The 20,993-nt window shown below is 39.4% G+C and overlaps 1 protein-coding gene across 3 annotated transcripts in view; it reads right to left on the reverse strand.

The window, feature by feature from the left end:
* LOC149250186 (isocitrate dehydrogenase [NADP]-like) overlaps nucleotides 1–20,993 on the reverse strand; it is a 329,935-nt gene that overhangs the window by 226,086 nt on the left and 82,856 nt on the right. For all 3 annotated transcript variants that reach the window (XR_016266814.1, XR_016266813.1, XM_089458932.1), the window contains exon 4: nucleotides 6,005–6,042. Coding sequence is in view for 1 of the 3 variants with exons in the window: in XM_089458932.1 (XP_089315058.1) it covers nucleotides 6,005–6,042 (38 nt within the window). In the remaining 2 variants the exon portion in view is untranslated. The remainder of the gene's footprint in view (nucleotides 1–6,004; nucleotides 6,043–20,993) is intronic.

The following is a 20,993-nucleotide window of genomic DNA, read 5'->3' on the forward strand; positions in this document are numbered from 1 at the left end:
GAGTATTCTCCTTCCTTAAGGAGTGAATGTATGGTGTTGCCCTACCTTAAGGGTTTTGATAATAAAGAAGCATTTATATCTATTTCTATCTGGTTATTCTTGGGTTATTTCTATTATTATAATATCTTTGGGTTAGATCTACAACAAGTGGAATCAGAGCACTTTCTTGGGCAAACCGTGGAGAATTTTTTTTTCATTTTTGCAGGGTTTCTGGGGCGACGAATTTGCAGATCAGATCTGTACGTTTTGGTGCTAGATCTGCAGAATCTAATTGCAGATCTGTATTCCTGGTGAAAAAATAGCCGATTTCAAAAAAAAATCGGTTGAATCAGAGTCCGGATGAAGAAGATATCGCTGATTTAAAAATCAGTGGGGTTGCAGACAATTTTCAGGGCAGCGATTTTGCGGCGCAGATCTAGATGTCCTGGTACACGATCTGCAAAATCTAATTGTAGATCTGGAATCTTTGTGAAAAAACACATGATTTCAAAAAAAAAATCAGTCGAATCGGAGTCCGAATGAGGGAGATATCGCTGAATTAAAATCAGCGCTTTTTGCAGAAATTTTGGGTGACGGCGGGAGAGTAGCAGCACAGATCTGTAATTCCAAGTGCCTGGATCAAGATTTCTATCACATGGGCAGATGCAGAATGGTCATTCCATTTCCGAAAACAGATTATAATAGAGATTCTGAGCAATATTGACGGATCTGTGACCATTTCAATTTTTCACCAATATTTTTGTGATGGCGGGCCTAGATCGGAGTTCGAGGGACTTGTATAAATTTGACGGTTCTCACACGTCAACATGGCTAGCACAAATGGAGCAGTATTTCAGATTGAATCATATCCTAGATGATTGGACTAAGCTTGGGGTGGGGACCATGTACTTGGACAATGAACGAGGGCAATGGGCGGAATGGCATCAGCGTCGCAATGGACCTTTTCAGAATTGGGATGCCTTCAAAAAAGCTCTTATAGAGCGCTTTGACCGTAAATCAAATCTTGTGGATAAGCACACACAGACAGACACACAGCCTAGCAAAGCTTTTATTTTTACAGGAAAGAAGGAAACCAAGCAACCAAAAAGGTTATTTTTGGCTGGTATCTCTGTATTGCAGGTTCATGGATTGATTCAGAAGGAGAAAATCATTGTCTCTATCAATCCGAGTTGCAAACAAGATCTTATAAATGTCAACTTGGCAAAGAAATTGCAAGTCCCAGCAAAACAAATTGAACATACAGAGGTTGATGATAAGGATGTTCAAATCTATAAGGATTTGAAGCTTTCTATGGATAAGTATGTGTTTCATGGTGATTTTTGTGCTTCAGATATGGATAACATGGATGTTGTTTGGGATACCCTTGGATGGAATCCGTGGGTACTATCAATATTAATGTGCAGAAGAAATTCCTGAAGCTATGGTATAAAAAGAGGAAAATTACATTACAGGATATTTCCATCCATAAACAGGTAGAGCACATGGAGGCTGAAGCAGAAGATGTTCAAGGGACTGACATATCAGATGATGAGCAGTTGATGGTCGACAATCAAACACAAACAGAGGCTAAAGCAGAACAGGTTATAGGTGCTGACACATCTGACGAGGGTTCAGTGGTTGAAGTCATATTAGAAAAGAAGCCACGACAACAGGCACCACAGCAGGGTGAATTAAAAAAAAAGACACCGTGGGTTAAAACTTCAACATATCATCACCCACATCACCCCGCAAGAAAACAACCAACAAGATGGCAACCAACTAGCCACAAGGACAACAACCCCCGTATGATGGATAGCAAGGAGCCTAGATCCACCTACTACACATCAACACAGAAGAGCTGCCATGGTCAACTTCCATCTCAAGCGAGCGAGGCACCAGCGAAATCGAGGGTTCACCTTTCTCTTGGATGGCTAGATGCACGTGCATGGTATCAGTGGACTACTCTTTTGAGTAGATCTTATTATTTGTGTTCTTCCCATGTTTCGGGGATGAAACATGCTTAGGGGGGTGGAATGTTATATACCTAGGGGGGATAATATGGGGTACCAAGGGAGGTACCCAAGGTAATAATGTAATAATGGGATGGGCCATAGTAATAAATAAGGTGGTTAACCCATGTCATGTAAGGGACCACAAGTAGTTAATAATAATGTAATGGGCCCATGGTATTAGTTGATGGTATGAGGGAACCATGGTAATGATGCATGGTATTGTATGTATGAGGCCTATATAAAGGCTAGAGACTCCACATGGAGGGATAGGAAGATGAAGTGAAGTATTATTGTATGAACAAGCATATGGCTTGTGGAGTGTTCTCCTTCCTTAAGGAGTGAATGTATGGTGTTGCCCTACCATAAGGGTTTTGATCAATAAAGCAACATTTCTATCTATGTCTATCTTATTGTTTCTCGGTATATTTGCATTATCTTGTATTCTCATATCAGATCTATAGTATTTCTGGGTTAGATACACAACAAGTGGTATCAGAGCTATTGAAATGGTCACAGATCCGTCAATATTGCTCAGAATCTCTATTATAATCTGTTTTCGGAAATGGAATGACCATTCTGCATCTGCCCATGTGATAGAAATCTTGATCCAGGCACTTGGAATTACAGATCTGTGCTGCTACTCTCCCGCCGTCACCCAAAATTTCTGCAAAAAGAGCTGATTTTAATTCAGCGATATCTCCCTCATCCGGACTCCGATTCGACTGATTTTTTTTTTGAAATCATGTGTTTTTTCACAAAGATTCCAGATCTACAATTAAATTTTGCAGATCGTGTACCAGGACATCTAGATCTGCGCCGCAAAATCGCTGCCCTGAAAATTGTCTGCAACCCCACTGATTTTTAAATCAGCGATATCTTCTTCATTCGGACTCCGATTCAACCGATTTTTTTTTGAAATCGGCTATTTTTTCACCAGGAATACAGATCTGCAATTAGATTCTGCAGATCTAGCACCAAAACGTACAGATCTGATCTGCAAATTCGTCGCCCCAGAAACCCTGCAAAAATGAAAGAAAAAAATTATCCACGGTTTGCCCAAGAAAGTGCTCTGATACCACTTGTTGTAGATCTAACCCAAAGATATTATAATAATAGAAATAACCCAAGAATAACCAGATAGAAATAGATATAAATGTTTCTTTATTATCAAAACCCTTAAGGTAGGGCAACACCATACATTCACTCCTTAAGGAAGGAGAATACTCCACAAGCCATATGCCTGTTCATACAAGAATACTTCTCTTCCTATAAACTTTTCCATGAAAAGGGTTTGAGAAAGATTCACTAATTTGGCGAAAATTTGAAATGGCCACAAATCTGTCAATATTTCTCAGAATCTCTATTATAACCTGTTTTTGGAAATGGAATAACCATTCTGCATCTGCCCATGTGATAGAAATCTTGATCCAGGCACTTGAAATTCCAGATCTGCGCTGCTATTCTTCTGCCGTCACCCAAAATTTCTGCAAAAAGAGCTGATTTTAAATCAACGATATCTCCCTCATCCGGACTCCGATTCGACTGATTTTTTTTTTGAAGTTGGGTATTTTTTCCCAAAGAATCCAGATCTACAATTAGATTTTGCAGATCTTGTACCAGGACGTCTAGATCTGCACCGCAAAATCGCTGCCCTGAAAATTGTCTGCAACCCCACTGATTTTTAAATCAGCGATATCTTCTTCATCCGGACTCCGATTCAACTGATTTTTTTTTTGAATTTGGGTATTTTTTCACAAGGAATACAGATCTGTAATTAGATTCTGCAGATCTGGCACCAAAACGTACATATCTGATCTGCAATTTCGCCACCCAAAAATCCCTGCAAAAAATAAAAAAAAAAATCTCCACGGTTTGCCCAAGAAAGTGCTCTGATACCACTTGTTGTAGCTCTGATACCAATTGTTGTAGCTTTGATACCACTTGTTGTGTATCTAACCCAGAAATACTATAGATCTGATATGAGAATACAAGATAATGCAAATATACCGAGAAACAATAAGATAGACATAGATAGAAATGTTGCTTTATTGATCAAAACCCTTATGGTAGGGCAACACCATACATTCACTCCTTAAGGAAGGAGAACACTCCACAAGCCATATGCATGTTCATACAAGAATACTTCTCTTCCTATCTCTCCATGTGGAGTCTCTAGCCTCTATATAGGCCTCATACATACAATACCATGGATCATTATCATGGTTCCCTCATACCATCAATTAATACCATGGGCCCATTACATTATTATTAACTACTTGTGGTCCCTTACATGACATGGGTTAACCACCTTATTTATTACTATGGCCCATCCCATTATTACATTATTACCTTGGGTACCTCCCTTGGTACCCCATATTATCCCCCCTAGGTATATAACAAGAGGGAAGAATAGGGGATGGTTTCTCAGCCTCAGGAATCTCATAATACGGGATAAGACTAGGCTTAACCACATGAGTTGAGTATAAACATTCCTTGTAAAGGATGAAAGGGGTTCCATCGTACTGTGGAATAGTGACATAGGATAAATCCATTTGAAGTTGACCTCCCACAGTAGCACCCATTTCCTGGACAATAACATTCCCCACACATCAGGTATATCAATGACTACAACATCCATGAGTAATGATATGTTGGGGTTCATAGCTAATGACACTTTGAGATCCTTTATAAGGCCCGCTACTTTGACAGGTTGCGAGTTGAAACCACATACACTCTTGTTGGAATTGTGTAAGTTAAATACTATTTTCTTCCATTTTGCATGCTATATTTCTGAAACTAGGGTTTCTAACTATGCCATATTAAAAAGTGCAATATGCTTCTTGAAATCTTGATTCTTTATGGTATGTAAAATTTGTCTTGCGAGAATTCACCAGAGAAACTTGGTTCATGCATCCTTTGACCTTAAATCTCCCATATAAAGAAACCACTAGAGTTTCTAAGGGAAGAAATTTACTCCTCCACCCTCTTCATCCAAAGACCTTCTATCATAGGCCTTGTCCTAACTGACCCCATTGCCCAATTGAGAGAAAGTACTAGTCTAGTTGTGGTGATCATCAGAAATTTCTAATTCTTTTCTTAAACCCTCGGTAACTAGGGTTAGGGTTTGGTTTTAATTTGCATGTTATGGCAATATTGCATCAATGTGTCATTATTCTATTGGTAAAAATTATATTTGATAAATTGGAAAGGCAAAATCTAGCATTTATTGCAATTTTCCCCCCAAATTAGGATTGACCTCTAGGCTTCTACGGCTGCTTTATGCATCTTAAACCATTACAAACTTCAAAAGTTTCATTTTCCTTGGCACACCCATTAATAGCCTTTGATACTTTATTGAATTTATCTTTAAGAGGCTATTTCTTGGCTGCTAATGCTTTTCCATGCTGTAAACTTGCCTATCATATAAAGCCTAGGTTATAGCAGCCCTCTTTTAGTCCATTGCGATTGGTGGAAAGTGTGCTTGATTGTTTGTAACTTTTATCATGGCCATCAAGGCCCTGCCAATACCTTCCTTCATAACCATTAGACCTTATAGCACCCTTGAGCCCTTGTTTGTTGAAGATCTTGTTGGGTGTTTTTCTTGGGAAGCCTCCCTTTTAGGGATAACATCCAGCCCTAAATAGCTGGAGAGAGGCCACTGAGGTGACAGTAGCAGCTAATCTCTTTGTTTCCATAAGAGCCTAGTGTGGCTTTGCACCAGACCTGCTAGATTTTGCAGTAAAACTTCCCAACTATTACTATTGAACTGTCTCTTGCTAAAACTTAAAAACATGAACTCTTGCCTTGCCAGCAGCAAAATTGATAACGCATAGAAATCAATTTGGAAATTCACCAGCTCATGAAGTTGATTCCAAAATAAGATCCTCAGGCTTTATCAATGCAGTGCACTCTTACCTAGTAATTAGCAACACCAAGTTCCTTTTTTGCAAAAAAGATTTCTTAATGCCATCAAAACAATTACATTAGGAACTAAGAGGAAAGAATTTACTGACCTGGAGTTATTGTTGCACACTTTACTGCAACATTATACCTGCATTTGGAATAGTCGTAGTTGTTATGCTAGAACCAGTAATCTCCCTCCTTTTACATTTGAAAGATTTTTCAAAAATGATGAAAAGGATCTAGCATTCACAACCTAAAACGACACTACCACGATACACTTGACACTCAATCCTCAATTTCTTAGAAACCATTCAATTCGTCTGATACTCAAACCTTAGAATAAAAATAAAACACTAATTCCTTAGACAGCATAAACAAAATATTTTAATTAATATAAATGTGACATTTGCCTTGATATTTCACATATATTTTACAGCTTTTTTGGAGAAATACTGTGGGCAACTATATCTGAGTACTGTGCATAGGAATCCAACAAATTGTCATATTGCTCCTTTAAAAGGTCATTCTACCAGTGAAAATCTCAGAGAGAAATCATGGCATTCCTATCTAACCTTTCAAACAAAAGCCTTTAGCTTTCATCATAATCTCAAAATAAAAGGAACATGGAAATTTACAGCAAGACAAAGTACAAAATTTAATTCTTACTAATCAGAAGGACAAGTAGAATGACACTAAAGTAAAAAAAACGTTTTGGCAAAGAAGATGAATAGTCAATTGAATGAAGAAAATGAAGGTCCAAATAGTGTCTGCATCCTATCTATATTTATTTCAAACATCTGCTAAGCAACATGGAAACATATGAAGGAAAATTGGAAGATGCCATTACCAAGCTAGGTGCAAATATAATACAGGGATTAGAACAATAAAAGGTGGTCCTCTCAGCACAAACCAAGATAAGATAAGACAAAAACTGCAATAACATTAGCCCAAAACAGAAGATAATGCTCATATTGAAATTAATATTGTTAAATTCTAATCAGAATGTAAAGAAAAAATGGGGTCAGAGAAAGTGAACAAACAATATGGAAAAGTTGAAAACAACTGACAACTCCAATGGTGCCTGTTGCCCACCAAAACATGGGTAACCCCATAGGAGAAAAAATTTCTCCTTCTTTAGACAGCCAACCAGCCAGCAGCCCTACATATGCTCAGTACATGATGATATACCATATTCCTCCGCCATTTTCACTAGTCAGACACCTGTCACCATCTGACATTCCTCTTGAAGCAAGGTGGATCACCATTCGGCAGGTACTTTAACCATATTGCAATCATGTGCTTTTACTTAATGTTTTGGGCATTCTAACATGGATTAATGGGTGATTTGGATGAAGATCATGACTGTAAATTGTTCTCTTACTTACCAGGGAGGTTAGTTTTTGACCCTAGTCTAGTGGTACCTGCTCTAAGACTTTAGAGTTATAGGAGGAGCACTACTTGGAAGACATGGATTGAAATAGTGTGTCCATGATCGTTCCATACTTGCCACTTTCCACTATTCCCTAGATTCCATCTCCATTTTTCGAGCTTATGGTCGTTGGTTCACTGGGATTGGCACTCTATTATTGCCATTCTTGAGTCTGGACCGGAAACTTTGCCCTAGAGGTTGATGCGGCTAAAAGAATGATAAAAGCATAAAATGGCCACAATCAAAAAAAGGAAAAGTTAAAATGCAAAAAGACATTAATTAGAGTGTGGGAAAAACCCTAGCATGAGCTCTACCACCCTCATTAGCCATCACCCAATCCCTGATCACTTGATGCTCCATCACATAATAAAGGTTTAAAGAACCCTTGCATGTCCCAACCTTGATGAGCAAAAAAATGACTCATCATTAAGGGATAAATCAATATTAAATCATTAAAAGCAAGCTTGGACACCTGAGTCGTGCTCCCTATAAAAGCATTATCAGAAAGAAGTATAAAGCACAACAGAGGGGTGAAAAAAGTAGGTTGCAGAAAGGGGTAACTCATGCCTCCACGATTTCTCCCTCCTTACATCTATATACTCAGGATGATGGACCTCCATCAGCAGGTCCCATGATTGTGACACCTTGTCATGAAGTCTTCCCCTCCATTGCCATTATTATCACTAGCACCTATACATTGAAGGGTTGACCTAGGACACGTCACCTCCCCTTAAGAGTAGGAAATACCTAATAGGTTTGATCATTTAACCATCCCTAACACAAGTACAGAACACTTTTATCGGACTTGGTCTAGTTAAATATTTGAAGGTGATATCAGTGTGAAGTGTTATTATGCCCTTAACAATTAAGTATGGTCCACTATGATGCATCTATGGTCATCCTCCCTAATGATTGGTGGCCTTCACTTGATCTTGAGATGGTATTGCCAAGTCGTTCTTCACACAACGGCAGAGACCTTTGATCATTATATTTCTCCGCAACACAGCATGCCCAAGCCATTTTACATTTTCCAGAGAGTAGTGATGCCATTGCGAATGCAGTGTTGCCCCTCTAAAGCAGAGCATTAGGCACTCTGATCATTCCAGTTGATTATTGACCCCTCAGAGCACCCTTAGATGCTGAAATGTTGAGCTCCTCTAGATTCCCTGTTGGATTTTCTTAATGTTGTACCCAACATGCCCCCAAGCTAGCCTTAACATTGTTTAATGGGCATTGCTTGATCTAGAGCTTAGATGATGATGGTCATCCCCAGGATGATAAATGGGGGCTTGTACTTGCACTTGATGCACCAATGCAAGAGAGATATGATGGCATGTCACCCATCTAGCACTTGAGAGAGTGACTTAGGGCACCTAGAGCATGATTTTGACACATGGAGGCATTTTCAGGCACTTCTTGATGTCTCTCCTCAAGACTTGGAGTTCATTATGATGATGTGACATCTCAACAGCCCATCCCATGCACTTTATTAGCATTTATGGCCCAAAAGGGCATGACGTCATGCTTTTGGAAGATGTCGACCCACATGTGTGGGATTTTATGGCATTATTTTATCGTTTTGAGCAATGGGGTTGGCTTGTAACCCCTTGTCTTGTTAAACACCCAAAATCAAACTTATTTAGGAGCTTGTAGGCTAATATAATTGTGTAAAGTGTAGGGATAAACCTCATATAAATAGAGGATCCCTTCACTCTTTTCATTCATTATCACTATTCAGATTTTGGCCCTCTCTTTTAGGGCATGTAATAGCCTTGTCTCTTTTGATATTTGTGCAGATGTGATTTTTTTTGGAGCATTTGCTATTAGAGATTTGCTTTTGTATCGAAGATATCTTTTCAAGATTGAAAGATGGTCTTTCTTGGAAGAAATTGTAAGCTTGTTGATTAGAGAAAGGATTTTGCTCGTCTAAGGACTAAGAGTCTAAGATTATTAGAAGAACTCAACACACTGCCACTTTAGCAAAATATTGATTTATTTAACTATTTCCGAAAGTTAGACTTAGGAAAATTTAAAAATTCCTAAGATAACTTATGATTTAATCTCAGCCATTGAGAGGGACATTTCGGTTGAGATGAAATTCTAAGAGGAGATGGAGCGAGTTAGTGGCAAGTCAGTTGAGCAAGAGCAATGTGTGTCAGATTAGCGAAGGAAGAGCGGAGGGTTTCAGCAGATAGCATTGATATTGGATCATAGAAGAAATCGATTGAGGGTTAAGATCTTACAACCCGAGCGTAACCATACCATTCACACATGCACTCAAGAGAGATGATTTGCGCTCACACGTTTTTGAATTTTGTAGCTATGGTTGTTCTTCATAATCAAGTTTGAGTCCTCCAATTAATCAAGAAATGATAAATATATATGTGGATTCCTAGTCGACTTCATAAGAAGAAAAATTGAATTTTAAAATCATGAGTTTTCCCTCCAAAATGTAAGGTCAGCTTCACGTTGGACCCAGTGGAGGGACACCAATTTGACACATTCGACCACTATTTATTGGCATTTGTCCTCTCCATTTGAGCAAGAATTTGAATCATCATCAATACATTTGTTTTTGTTCACCCATAAGAAGGAGAAGGAAAAGAAAGAGACCAAAATTTGTTCAAGCTCGTTCCAGTTGTTTAACTTCTATTTCTTTCGCACATGTGGGCAGACTAAGTTTCTAGGCAAACCAAATTTCCGAGTAGACCAATTTCAGAGGCAAAATTTCGGGGGGCAAAATTTCAGGAGGCCAATTTTGTCTCTGGTTGACCTGGGTATGTTTGTGGTCAGTTTGACTTTTTTTTTACTAGAAGAGCAAACTGTATCTTTTGTTGAATTGGATAATTTCTCTAAGAAAAGGTTGTTGGGTTTTTCCCTAGAAGAGGGTTTTCCCAGAGTAAATTTGTGTGTCTCTTGTGTTTGGTTGTCTCTTCATGATCCTACTATCATTATTGTTTTACTTCTGAGATTTCCTATGTATAATTGCTTAATGATGAATGTGATATAACATGAATTGGTTAATGTGTTGAAATATGTAACTAGCTTCAGTCTTCATAATGACATGTAATTGTGATTTTATGTATTTAATGAAAAGAGAAAAAGAAATTTATTATTTGTGTTCTTGAGGCATGGGTTTCATGCTCAAGGGAAATTTATTTTTAGGTCAAACACCCATTGAGTGCTTCTAGGTTTGTCATAAAGTCAATTGAGTCATTGTCATGTATTGAAGACCCATTTGGACATGTTACATATTGTAAAGAAAAATTTATTGAGTCAAAATAGAGTCAAAAGACCCTCCAAGACCTCGTCATGGCACAAAGATCAAGTCGGCCTACATGAAGGGACAAGTCGACCTCAAGATAGCAATTCATACCCCTCACAAGCTTATAAATAAGAAGGAATTCGACCTCATTTGGACACTCACTCAAGCAAGTTTGATGTCCAAAAGATAGAAGCTGGAAAAAGGACGTAGAAGGAGAAGAAGTTCAAGTTCGAAGTTTTGGGACTTTCTCTCTCTCTCTTTTGTTATGATTTCTACAGTTATTGGGCAAGACGAAATTCTGCAGCTACATCGAAGTTGTGAAGTTGCATCGAAGTTGTGAAGCTGCAAGGTCGAAGTTGTGAAGTTACATCGAAGTTGTGAAGCCGCAACGAAGCTAGGAAGCTGCATCAAAGTTATGAAGTTGCAAGGTCGAAGTTGTGAAGCTACATCAAAGTTGTGACATTGCATCGAAGCTGTGAAGTTGCAAGGTCGAAGCTATGAAGTTGCAAGGTCGAAGCTATGAAGCTGCCTCTAGGTCAAAGCTGTGAAGTTGCTTCTAAGTCGAAGCCATGGAACTGCTAGGTCAAAGCTGTTGAAGCTACATCAAGGTCGAAGTTGCGGAAATTGTTGCTAGGGTCGAAGTTGTTGGAGAAGTTGTTTGAAGGTCGAAGTTTGTTCCTGGAGGCCATTCAAGAAGGGAAAAGTTGACTTGGTCTTGGAGGATCTTGGTCAAGGGTTATAGATATTGGAATTCGTCAAATGAAGTTCTATAATAAAAGAAGAATTTTGACCGGTTTTCCTCTCAGTTGGAGAGCTTTTGGCCCTGGCTAATCACCTACATCATGTGTCCTATTGTCTCATTGTTCCTTATGATTTGGTAGTCGTTTGATGATAAAGAACACTAATAATAATAAAGGAAAGAAGAAGTTAATCAAGTAAAGTAAAAATACATCACAAACAATTATCAAAGTAAGAGAAATCACCTAATCTAGCTACCCTAGATTTCTCAACATGGTATCAGAGCTAAGGTGACTTCATCAAGGAAGGGCAGCACAAAGAAGGATACTCAAGGGCCGAAGTATGAAGAAATCATCTTGGAAACATCAAGAGCATCAATCATCAAGAAGAGTTTGATCAAGGAAGAGAAAGGAATCTAATACCCAGCAAAGGAAGAATAAAGAAGAGTGAAGCATTTTCTAATATGTTTTGGGCTAATTCTCCTCCACTTGTGCGAAGGTTAGGGCATCATTTGCAGTAGTGAAAGCCGAAAATTGCAGTCACTCAAAGGAGCCAAAGTTTGGGTCAAAGAAGGACTATTTAGCAAGCCGAATTGTCAAGAGGAGTCAAGGTCAAGCGAAGTCAAAAGGAGGCAAATCTATCCATATTCCAGCCACACGTGTGACCTAGGGTTTCTGCAGAAAACGTCGAAATTGGAGACCTCCTACAAAAAGCCGAAATTCTAAAAATTTGAGGTTGTGAAACAAGTTTGACTAGCGTTGACTTGAAGGAAGAAAACTAGAAAAAAACATTGACATCATCAAGGAATCAATGTGATCTCCCTTTAAGCCAAGGATCACTTTTGAAGAAAGACATCTTCACCAAGAAGACATCTTCTATTATCTACATCATCATCAAAATCAAGAAGGCATCAAGTTGAAGATTTCATCATCTAGGAGTATCTTCACTTGACAAGTAAGTATTTTTATATCTATATTTGAATATGTCAAAATGACTTCATATTGCAAGGAGAGCAACAAATTGGTTGGGTCGTCAAACTTTCTTGCATGGAAGAAGAGGATAGATTTGATCCTCATAGAAAATGAAGTCATTGATCATGTTAAGGGTTTAATTGTTGAACCGCCAAAAGAAGAAGCTCAAGCTCTACAAGACAAAGAAGGAATAGCCTCATACTTTATGAGGGTGTCAGAAATAAGAGACCAACTCCAAGAGTTGGGAGAAATAATGTCTGACAAGGAAATGACTACCATAGTGCTCAATGCACTACCAGAGGAATGGGGCAACTTCACATCAAGCATCTATGGAAGAAGGAAGCTACTCCATTCAATGAACTATGGTCATTGTGCAAAATCAAAGAAACCAGGCTAAAGGCAAAAATCGATGTAGGATCAAGCGAGAAAGCTCAATATTTTTCTACCATGGCTAGAAGAAAAATGGAAGTTTGGGAAGCTTGGTCCTCAGAAAAAGAAGAAGAACATGTCGAAGGTTCAATGCTATGGCTATCATGAATATGGGCATTATAAGAGAGATTGTTCAAAGGTCAAGAAGGACAACAATAAAAGAGGAAGGGAAGAATCCCATATCACTAAAGAAGTGGAAGAAGCTAAAAGAAGAAATCCAAGGAGGAGGTAAAAGGTCTCTACTATGATTGAGATAGTCTTCCTCACCTAGTTCTTTTCAAGTTTTTGTTTCAGGTTTTCTGTTGTAAAGTATAACTATCATGAGAAGCATGATAGGATGCATCACGTTAGGAGATGACATCATAGAAGCATAAGAATGAAAGCAAGAGCTCATGACATCATCATAAAGAAGGATGAAAGATAGTTGAAATAGAAGTCTATGGCTGTCACCTATAGAAGGATGTAGCTCTTGGTAACCTCATTAGAAGCATAAGTAGCACTTATGGGAAAAAGAAAGTCATCTAGTATAAAGCTCATCATACATCATTCAAAAGGAGCATTTGCAGGATGAGGATGATCAAGATCCTCCGTTGGAATCTTCATTGAAAGGTTCACCTACTGGAAGAAGCAAGTGTCTCACCGGGAATTCCAACTTGTATGGGATTCATGGGATGATGGTATGATATCAAAAGAAGTGAAGCAGGTCAAGGGATTGAAGTTCTTTCAATCAAAGAAGTTGTTGAAGGAAGTCTGGATGACCAAAAGAAAGAGATGAGGTATGTATGCTTGTACTTGATAAAATAGAGTCATGTCATATGGTTGCAAATATCATGAATGAGTGCTCTACCTTAAGAGCATGATCAAAAGAAAGGATCTCCTCCTATGAAAGGATGCATGAAGGCATGGTTCACACATTGACTAGATGAAATCAACATAATATGTCCTCATATGAAATATGAGGTGGTTGACAAAGTTGAAGGAACTATGATTGGAAGTTCCTTAGAGGAAATGTGTGAATAAAGAAAGGAAGAGATCATGAAAAATGCAACTATGGAGAAGGCAATCAACATCCAAGGACTAGATATCTCCATGGAAAGATATGAAGATCCTGATAAAGTCTGAAAAAGAAAGAGACCCTTGACGTTGTATATCTTTTTGGAGATGTGTCAATATGCATGCAGGGTGTTGATGTGACAACAAGCAGATGTCATAATGAAAAGACCATCACAAAGGATGAAAAATCCCAAACGAAAAATGATGTGAAGAAGGTAGCAAGATATGAAGGAAAGGCTAGATATGGACTAATGGATCACTTTCCGATGAAAGAAAGGATGACATGACTGCCATGATTCATGAATGAAAGTGATGGATGGTCAATACCATACGAAGAAGTCCCAAAAGATGTAGGCTCCATAACAAAGAAGAAACTAATGATCCAAGATAAGAGTAGTCATAGAAGACCGATATTCTTTGAGGACTGGGAATCCAAGATAAGAATAGTACTGGTGGAACATACTCTAAGAGAACCTGGGTGGGGTATGTTCTGACAGACAAAATGATGAGGGTGCCTATAAATCATTGATCTCACCAGCATTGTGCTTTGATCTTGTGGAGAGATAGAGTTGTTAGTCAAGGCCTTGCTATGTGACAATGCTCGATGATATGATGTTATATAGATGGGTTACCAATCCGACTCTTCTTATGAGAATTCTTCAGATTGAGAATGTCTAAGTACCTTGTATGGATTATGAATACCTCCCTAGTTAAGAGGGAGCATTGAAATATGTAACTAGGTTCAGTCTTCATAATGACATATGTAATCGTGATTTTATGTATTTAATGAAAAGAGAAAAATAAATTTATTATGTGTTCTTGAGGCATGGGTTTCATTGTCAAGGGAAAATTAGTTTTAGGTCAATCACTGATTGAATCCTTTTAGGTTTGTCATAAAGTCAAGTGAGTCATTATCATGTATTGAAGACCCATTTGAGCAAGTTACATATTGTAAAGAAAAATTTATTGAGTCAAAATAGAGTCAAAAGATCCTCCAAGACCTCGTCATGGCACAAAGATCAAATCGGCCTACATGAAGGGACAAGTCGGCCTCAAGATAGCAATTTGTACCCCCCGCAAACCTATAAATAAGAAAGAATTCGACCTCATTTGGACACTCACTCAAGCAAGTTCGATCTCCACAAGAAAGAGGCTGGAAAAAGGACGAAGAAGGAGAAGAAGAACAAGTTTGAAGTTTTGGGCCTCTCCCTCTCTCTCTTTTGTTAAGGTTTCTACAATTACTGGGCAAGACGAAATTTTGCAGCTGCGTCGATGTTGTGAAGCTGCATCGAAGCTGGGATGCTGCATCGAATCCGTGAAGCTGCAAGGTCGAAGTTGTGACGCTGCAAGGTCGAAGCTATGAAGCTGCATCAAATCTGTGAAGTTGCATCGAAGTTGTGAAGCTGCAACGTCAAAGTTATGAAGTTGCAAGAATGAAGCTATGAAGTTGCCTCTAAGTCAAAGTTGTGACATTCCTAGGTCAAAGTTGTTGAAGTTGCATCAAGGTCGAAGTTGCACAATTTGTTGCTAGGGTCGAAGTTGTTGGAGAAGTTGTTGGAGGGTCGAAGTTTATTGCTGGAAGTCGTTCAAGAAGGAAAAAGTTGACTTGGTCTTGGAGGGTCTTGGTCAAGGGTTATAGGTCTTAAAATTCGTGAATTGAAGTTCTATAAGAAGAGAAGAATGTTGATGGATTTTCCTCTCAGTTGAAGAGGTTTTGGCCCTGGCTGATCGCCTACATCGTGTGTCCTATTGTATCACTGTTATTTATGATTTGGTAGTTGTTTGATGATAAAGAACACTAATAATAATAAAGGAAAGAAGAAGTTAATCAAGTAAAGTAAAAATACATCACAAGCAGTTATCAAAGTCAGAGAAATCACCTAATCTAGTTGCCCTCTGTTTCTCAACATAATGAACCATTGGAAAGTAATTACCAAATTAGGATATCATGAAAAATCAACACGTGTGTGCAACTTAGCTGATCTGTGCAGGGATTTTGCAGATCTAATGCGTAAGCAGGGTGTCGATTCACCTTGGAGGATTGATCAATGGTTCTTGTGATAAAAGTGAAGTTTCTCCCTTGTTGTAATTATCTGAAGAAAAATCCTTTGCTAATGAAAATAATAAAGACACACAGCAGTGCAGGTTTTCCTTGGAGTTGGGGTTTCCTAAGTATATCTTATGTTCTATGTGTCGATGTGTTTGTCTTCTGATTTAGTTTTCGAAGTGCACATTAAGTTAGAAAACTCAGTTTATTTGAGATTTAAGTTTCCAGAATATTAGTTATTTGTGTTTTTGGGTTTTTACACTTAGAAATTGCAAATCAATTTACTAGGTTTTAAGGAAATCTAACATGGTATCAGAGCTCAATTTGTGATTTTATCTTCAAGAGCAGATTCACAATTCAGAGGGAGCAAGTTATCAGATCGATTTGGTTGTTAGGGTTTTGAGCAGTGAGCATTAATTCTACTAGTGTGATTTATATTCAGTAGTTTGATTTGGCATTATGGCATATCAAGGTCTTAGATTTAAAGACAAATTGGATGGTGTGTCCAACTTTTGTTCGTGGTGTGAAAGGATAGCAGTGGTGCTAGAGGAACAAGGGGTTTGATATTTTTTTGATAACGTCCCAACCGCACCAACAAATCCTCGGCAGTCAACTCAACATAATAAAATGGATGCCAAACCAAGAAGGATTATCTTAGAGGGAGTCAAAGACCACATTATCCTCACCTAACTAGGAAGAAAGACAAAGAAATGTGGACAGTCATCATTGGTCTCTATTAGGGTTCAAGCGAGGCCAGAAAGTTGATACTAAAGACAAGCCCAGGAGCATTAAAATGCCCAAGTCTAATTCAGCAGTTTCTTACCTCACCAAGTTTTCCAAGATAAAGGAAGAGTTGGCTAGTGTGGGAGAGACAGTTCCACATAGAAATCTGGTTAATTTTGCTCTGTGGGGTTTCACCAAGTCGTGGCAAGCCTTCACGAATGGGATATATGCCTAAGCAAACTTTCCAGATTGTGAGTGTTTGTGGAGTGACTTCGCCCAAGAGGAGCATCGTAAACAAGCTTAAGTTGGATCTCAAATTAAAAGCGAGGAAGATGAAGAAAATTTTGCTCTAGCCAACAAAGGGACGAAGTCCAAGGGTATCAAGAGCAGTGGTCATGGTGAGACCATTTCTAAGGGAGAGAATAAGAAAAAGGATCTAAGTAAGGCCAAGTGTTTTTCGTGCCACCAATTTGGGCATTACGCTACTAAATGCCCTAACTGGAAGAAAGGGTCCAAGAAGGACCAAGTAGAAGCTTCTATAGAGATAAATGAGTTCTCTTCTCATTTCGAGGAGTGTTCACTCATTTCCTGCTTGGCAAGTTCAGTGGCTATCGGTTTATGATATGTGGACAGCGACGTGTCTTGTCATATGAAGAGAAATAAGAAGTATTTTAGCAAACTGTCAGAGAAGGACATGTAGTTCGATATTGAGATGGGAGACAATGGGAAGTATCAAGTCAAGGGTACTAGTACAATTTGTTTTGAGAGGGAGTCTGGAAACCCTCTATACCTCAGAGATCTTCTTTACGTACCTAGTCTCAAGAAGAATCTCGTTTCAATTTCAGCATTGGAGGATAAGGGGTACGAGGTGACCTTCAGACAGGGTAGGGTTTTTATAACACCCTCAAACTCCAAGGTAGTGAAGCAGATCAGGGTTAGGCACAAGAGCCTGTATATATTACAGATTGAGACAGTTGCAACATTGACTAGCAGAGGAGGTTATGACTCAGGCAACGAGCATGCAGAGTTGTGGCATAGGCACATGGGTCATTTACACCATAGAGCACTAAAGATTCTTAAGGAAATAGCGACATGGTTGCCTGAATGCAACATGGATCAGCATGAGGTGTGCAAGGGTTGCACACTTTGCAAGTATGTCAAGTCATCTTTTCCAAGCAGAGTAACCGCACCAAGGGTATCTTGGACCTTGTCCATTCATATGTATGTGGTCACTTCTTTTTAGTATCCCTTAGTGGTTACAAGTATTATGTCACCTTCATAGATGATCACTTGAGGAAGGCTTGGATACATTTCATGAATAAGAAGGATGAGATATTCTCGAAGTTTTTGGAGTTTAAAGCCTTGGTTGAGAACCAGACTAGCAGGAAGATCAAGGTGCTAAGGTCTGACAATGGTGGGGAGTGTTACCACTCAAACTAGCAAGGGTCCTAGGAGGGGATCCCATAGAACAACTACTCGGTCGAAGGCAACAATGGAGCAATAGCCCATTATCACCTCAGCTAAGGCTCCCTGCTCTTTACATACTTTCATTGATGGGAGGAGTTCTGGTATGAGAGGAATCACAATGATGGATGGACCAATGATAAGATATAGAGTGATTCCTAAGGCCTATTCACAAGAGAAGCTTAGTTATACAGCTTACTTGCTTAAGAAGCAAGCTTACAGGCTCTCTAGGAAGGGCTAAGGGGATACTTGAGCCTAGGTTTGGGGAATATGAGTTGACAAGGGGTTTCCTAGACTTAAGGATTCTTATAAAGAAATGGATTCAATGTAATCTTCGTGGAATTTGAGTTATGAAGTTGCGGGACCACAAAGAACCCAAGTGGACCCAAACTAGGTCAAGGGTGTGGAGTTGACCAATAATGGAGGGGCTTGACCTGGTTAGGGAGGAGAATAGGATCAAAGGACTAATTTTCTTTTGAAATCCAAATGCAATGATCCTAATGAGGACACTAACCCAAAGTGACCTAGGGAGGAGAACGGTCCCTGAGTTAGAGCGTGCAACATCTCAGGATCCCGTCGTCAGATTGACCTCAAATTTGGAGGGCTCCTTGAGAAGACCCCAGTGCAGTTGTGGACCAATTTTCAAGGGTTTTGGATGGCTAGAAAAGATTTCGCTTGATGCCCTAGGTGACCCTCTAGGGCTAGGCCTAGAATTTGGAAAAGTGAAGAAAAAGAGGGAAATTTGACCACCAAAGGGATACGAGGATCAGTGCCTTATTGCTTGGGCTTAATGGAGTCAAGATACACATAGATTGAGAATTTTCGTAAGCTAAGGAGCCCTAATTAACCTGTGCTAGCCTATTCAAGGGCAACAACTAGGTAATCAAAGATTTACACTTCAAAATTGCCAAAGAGATAAAGTTTTGAGGCTTAAAACCTATTAGGTGCCTCTAGGAACATTCACCCACTCTCTTCAAGTACAATGCACGCATTAAATCACTTATTCAGGGTTCCCAGAAGAATTTCGCATTTAATGTAACCCATACAAGAATAATGATAACCATAACATGCAATAAACTAGTAAAATAACAAGAATAGCATCAAAATTTGACTTACATGAGAGAGGGAGTATATCCATTCATCAACTTTGCATTAAAAAGAAGCTCCAAAGACAATAGCGAAAATCCAAACATCATAGTGCATCAAGAATACTCCGAAAAGTTTACCCAAAGAAAGTATGAAAATCTCTCAAGAGATACAAATCCAATCCAAGTGATGATGAGAGAAATGAATCGTCCTCTCATCTATTTATACAATCTAATAGAGGATTCGAATAGCCTAATTTGTCTTATTTAGCCCCAAATAATAAAATAATGCTCAATAATGACATGACTTGGTGACAAGCCCACCAAGATAGCTCAATAATACACAATAAGGCCTTTCAAGAGGGCAAAATAATGAACATGATGAGTCGTTGGACCATTGAGAAGGCCTAATGAAGTCCAAAGTGTGCCATGGTGAGAGAATGGACTCCAAACATAATGGACAAGGGGTTGGCCCCTTGTTTTTCCAAGCAAGTCATTGTGGTTCTCCCAAGTGGGTGTGGGGGCACGATGACATCCTCATGGGCCTCCAAGTGGATCGAAAATGCCTGTAAACCATCAGTAAGGGCTAGGATGATGACATAAGCCCTCCCTCTATCTCTTGCAGTGAGACACATCCTCATCTGGACCCTAGAACCTCTGCCAAGTGTGTGGTGCAAGTGTGGAGTTGGCTGGGCATGGGGATCCAGGTGCATCATCCTCATCCAAAAGGTGGAACACGAGCAATCTTTGAAGGGCGTTGGGGATCCATGGAGTACTCTCTACTATGGTGGAGGCCTGTGGCTCTCAATGCTCACCCTACAAGTGCAAATGTGGCCCTCTAGAGGGCTAGGACCCCATATAGGGAGACCAACCCCCAAATGGAGACCCACCTATAATCCTGCATAAGATCCAATGCGTCCCCTTGCCCTCCAATACAACAAATCATCAAAATAATTAAGCAAAAGAGTTTACAAATCATGGATCCAAATGGGCACTTCATGGTGGCATACCCTTCCATAGTGGGCTTTGGCATGTACAAGTGTCTCCAAGCTTAATAAGAGGTTTAACCAAGGACCCTATTAGGTGGTTTCAGCCTTTGAAGGGGGTAACATGTCCATGGTAGTCCATCAAATGGTGGCGGCATGTGATATAAAAATGAGATGGAGTGGGGATCAAAGGAAAAACTCCAAGCCACATGTTAGGGTACAAGGGCAGCTAAAATAATGCAAGTCCACACTTAGGTATATGAGTATAGGAGGGAGAAACTGTGGTACACAAGTTACCCCAGCCTTTGTTTTTTCGCCCTTCTCCATATGCCTTTTGTTGATTTTTCTTCATAACTACTCCAGGCTCCAGGGAATCTGAGCATGATATGTGGTATATAGCAATAGGTACCTGCTTTTAATGTGGGACATTTCATTGCTCACCAGACAATCATGGGTTCCTTAACATTGAGGGGGCTCATCTAGGGCCCATAGGAACCAAGGTGACAGCCATAGATAAGGGGCAAAGCTTATGTTTGTCTTTTGTCCACATGCTAAATTTGTATGTCTCAACCATCTTTTGCATTTTATGGTACATTTTCTATTGTGAGTGGCCAAATTATGCTTTTTCTTTTCTTTTTAGCTGCATCAACCTCCGAGGCATCGTTCCAAGCCCGACCCAAAGTGTGGACAAGGGGAGGGGGAGGCTAACCCTTTGTGGACCCAGTGCACACATGTGGACCTGGATGGGAAAAATGATGAATGGAGTTGTAATGAGCAAAAGGGGGTGATGTATATGGTGTTAGGAAGCGGGACCACGCAACCAAAATCAGGATTTCACATGTAGTGCCAGCCGTGAAGCCAATAACCAATAAAGGAGATCCCCCGGGACTAGGATACAAGGTTGACCAT

The sequence above is a fragment of the Pinus tabuliformis genome, chromosome 7 (assembly GCF_031772625.1).
Source record: "Pinus tabuliformis cultivar Carrire ecotype Pingquan chromosome 7, CPIR1, whole genome shotgun sequence".
NCBI classification, from domain to species: Eukaryota; Viridiplantae; Streptophyta; class Pinopsida; order Pinales; family Pinaceae; genus Pinus; species Pinus tabuliformis.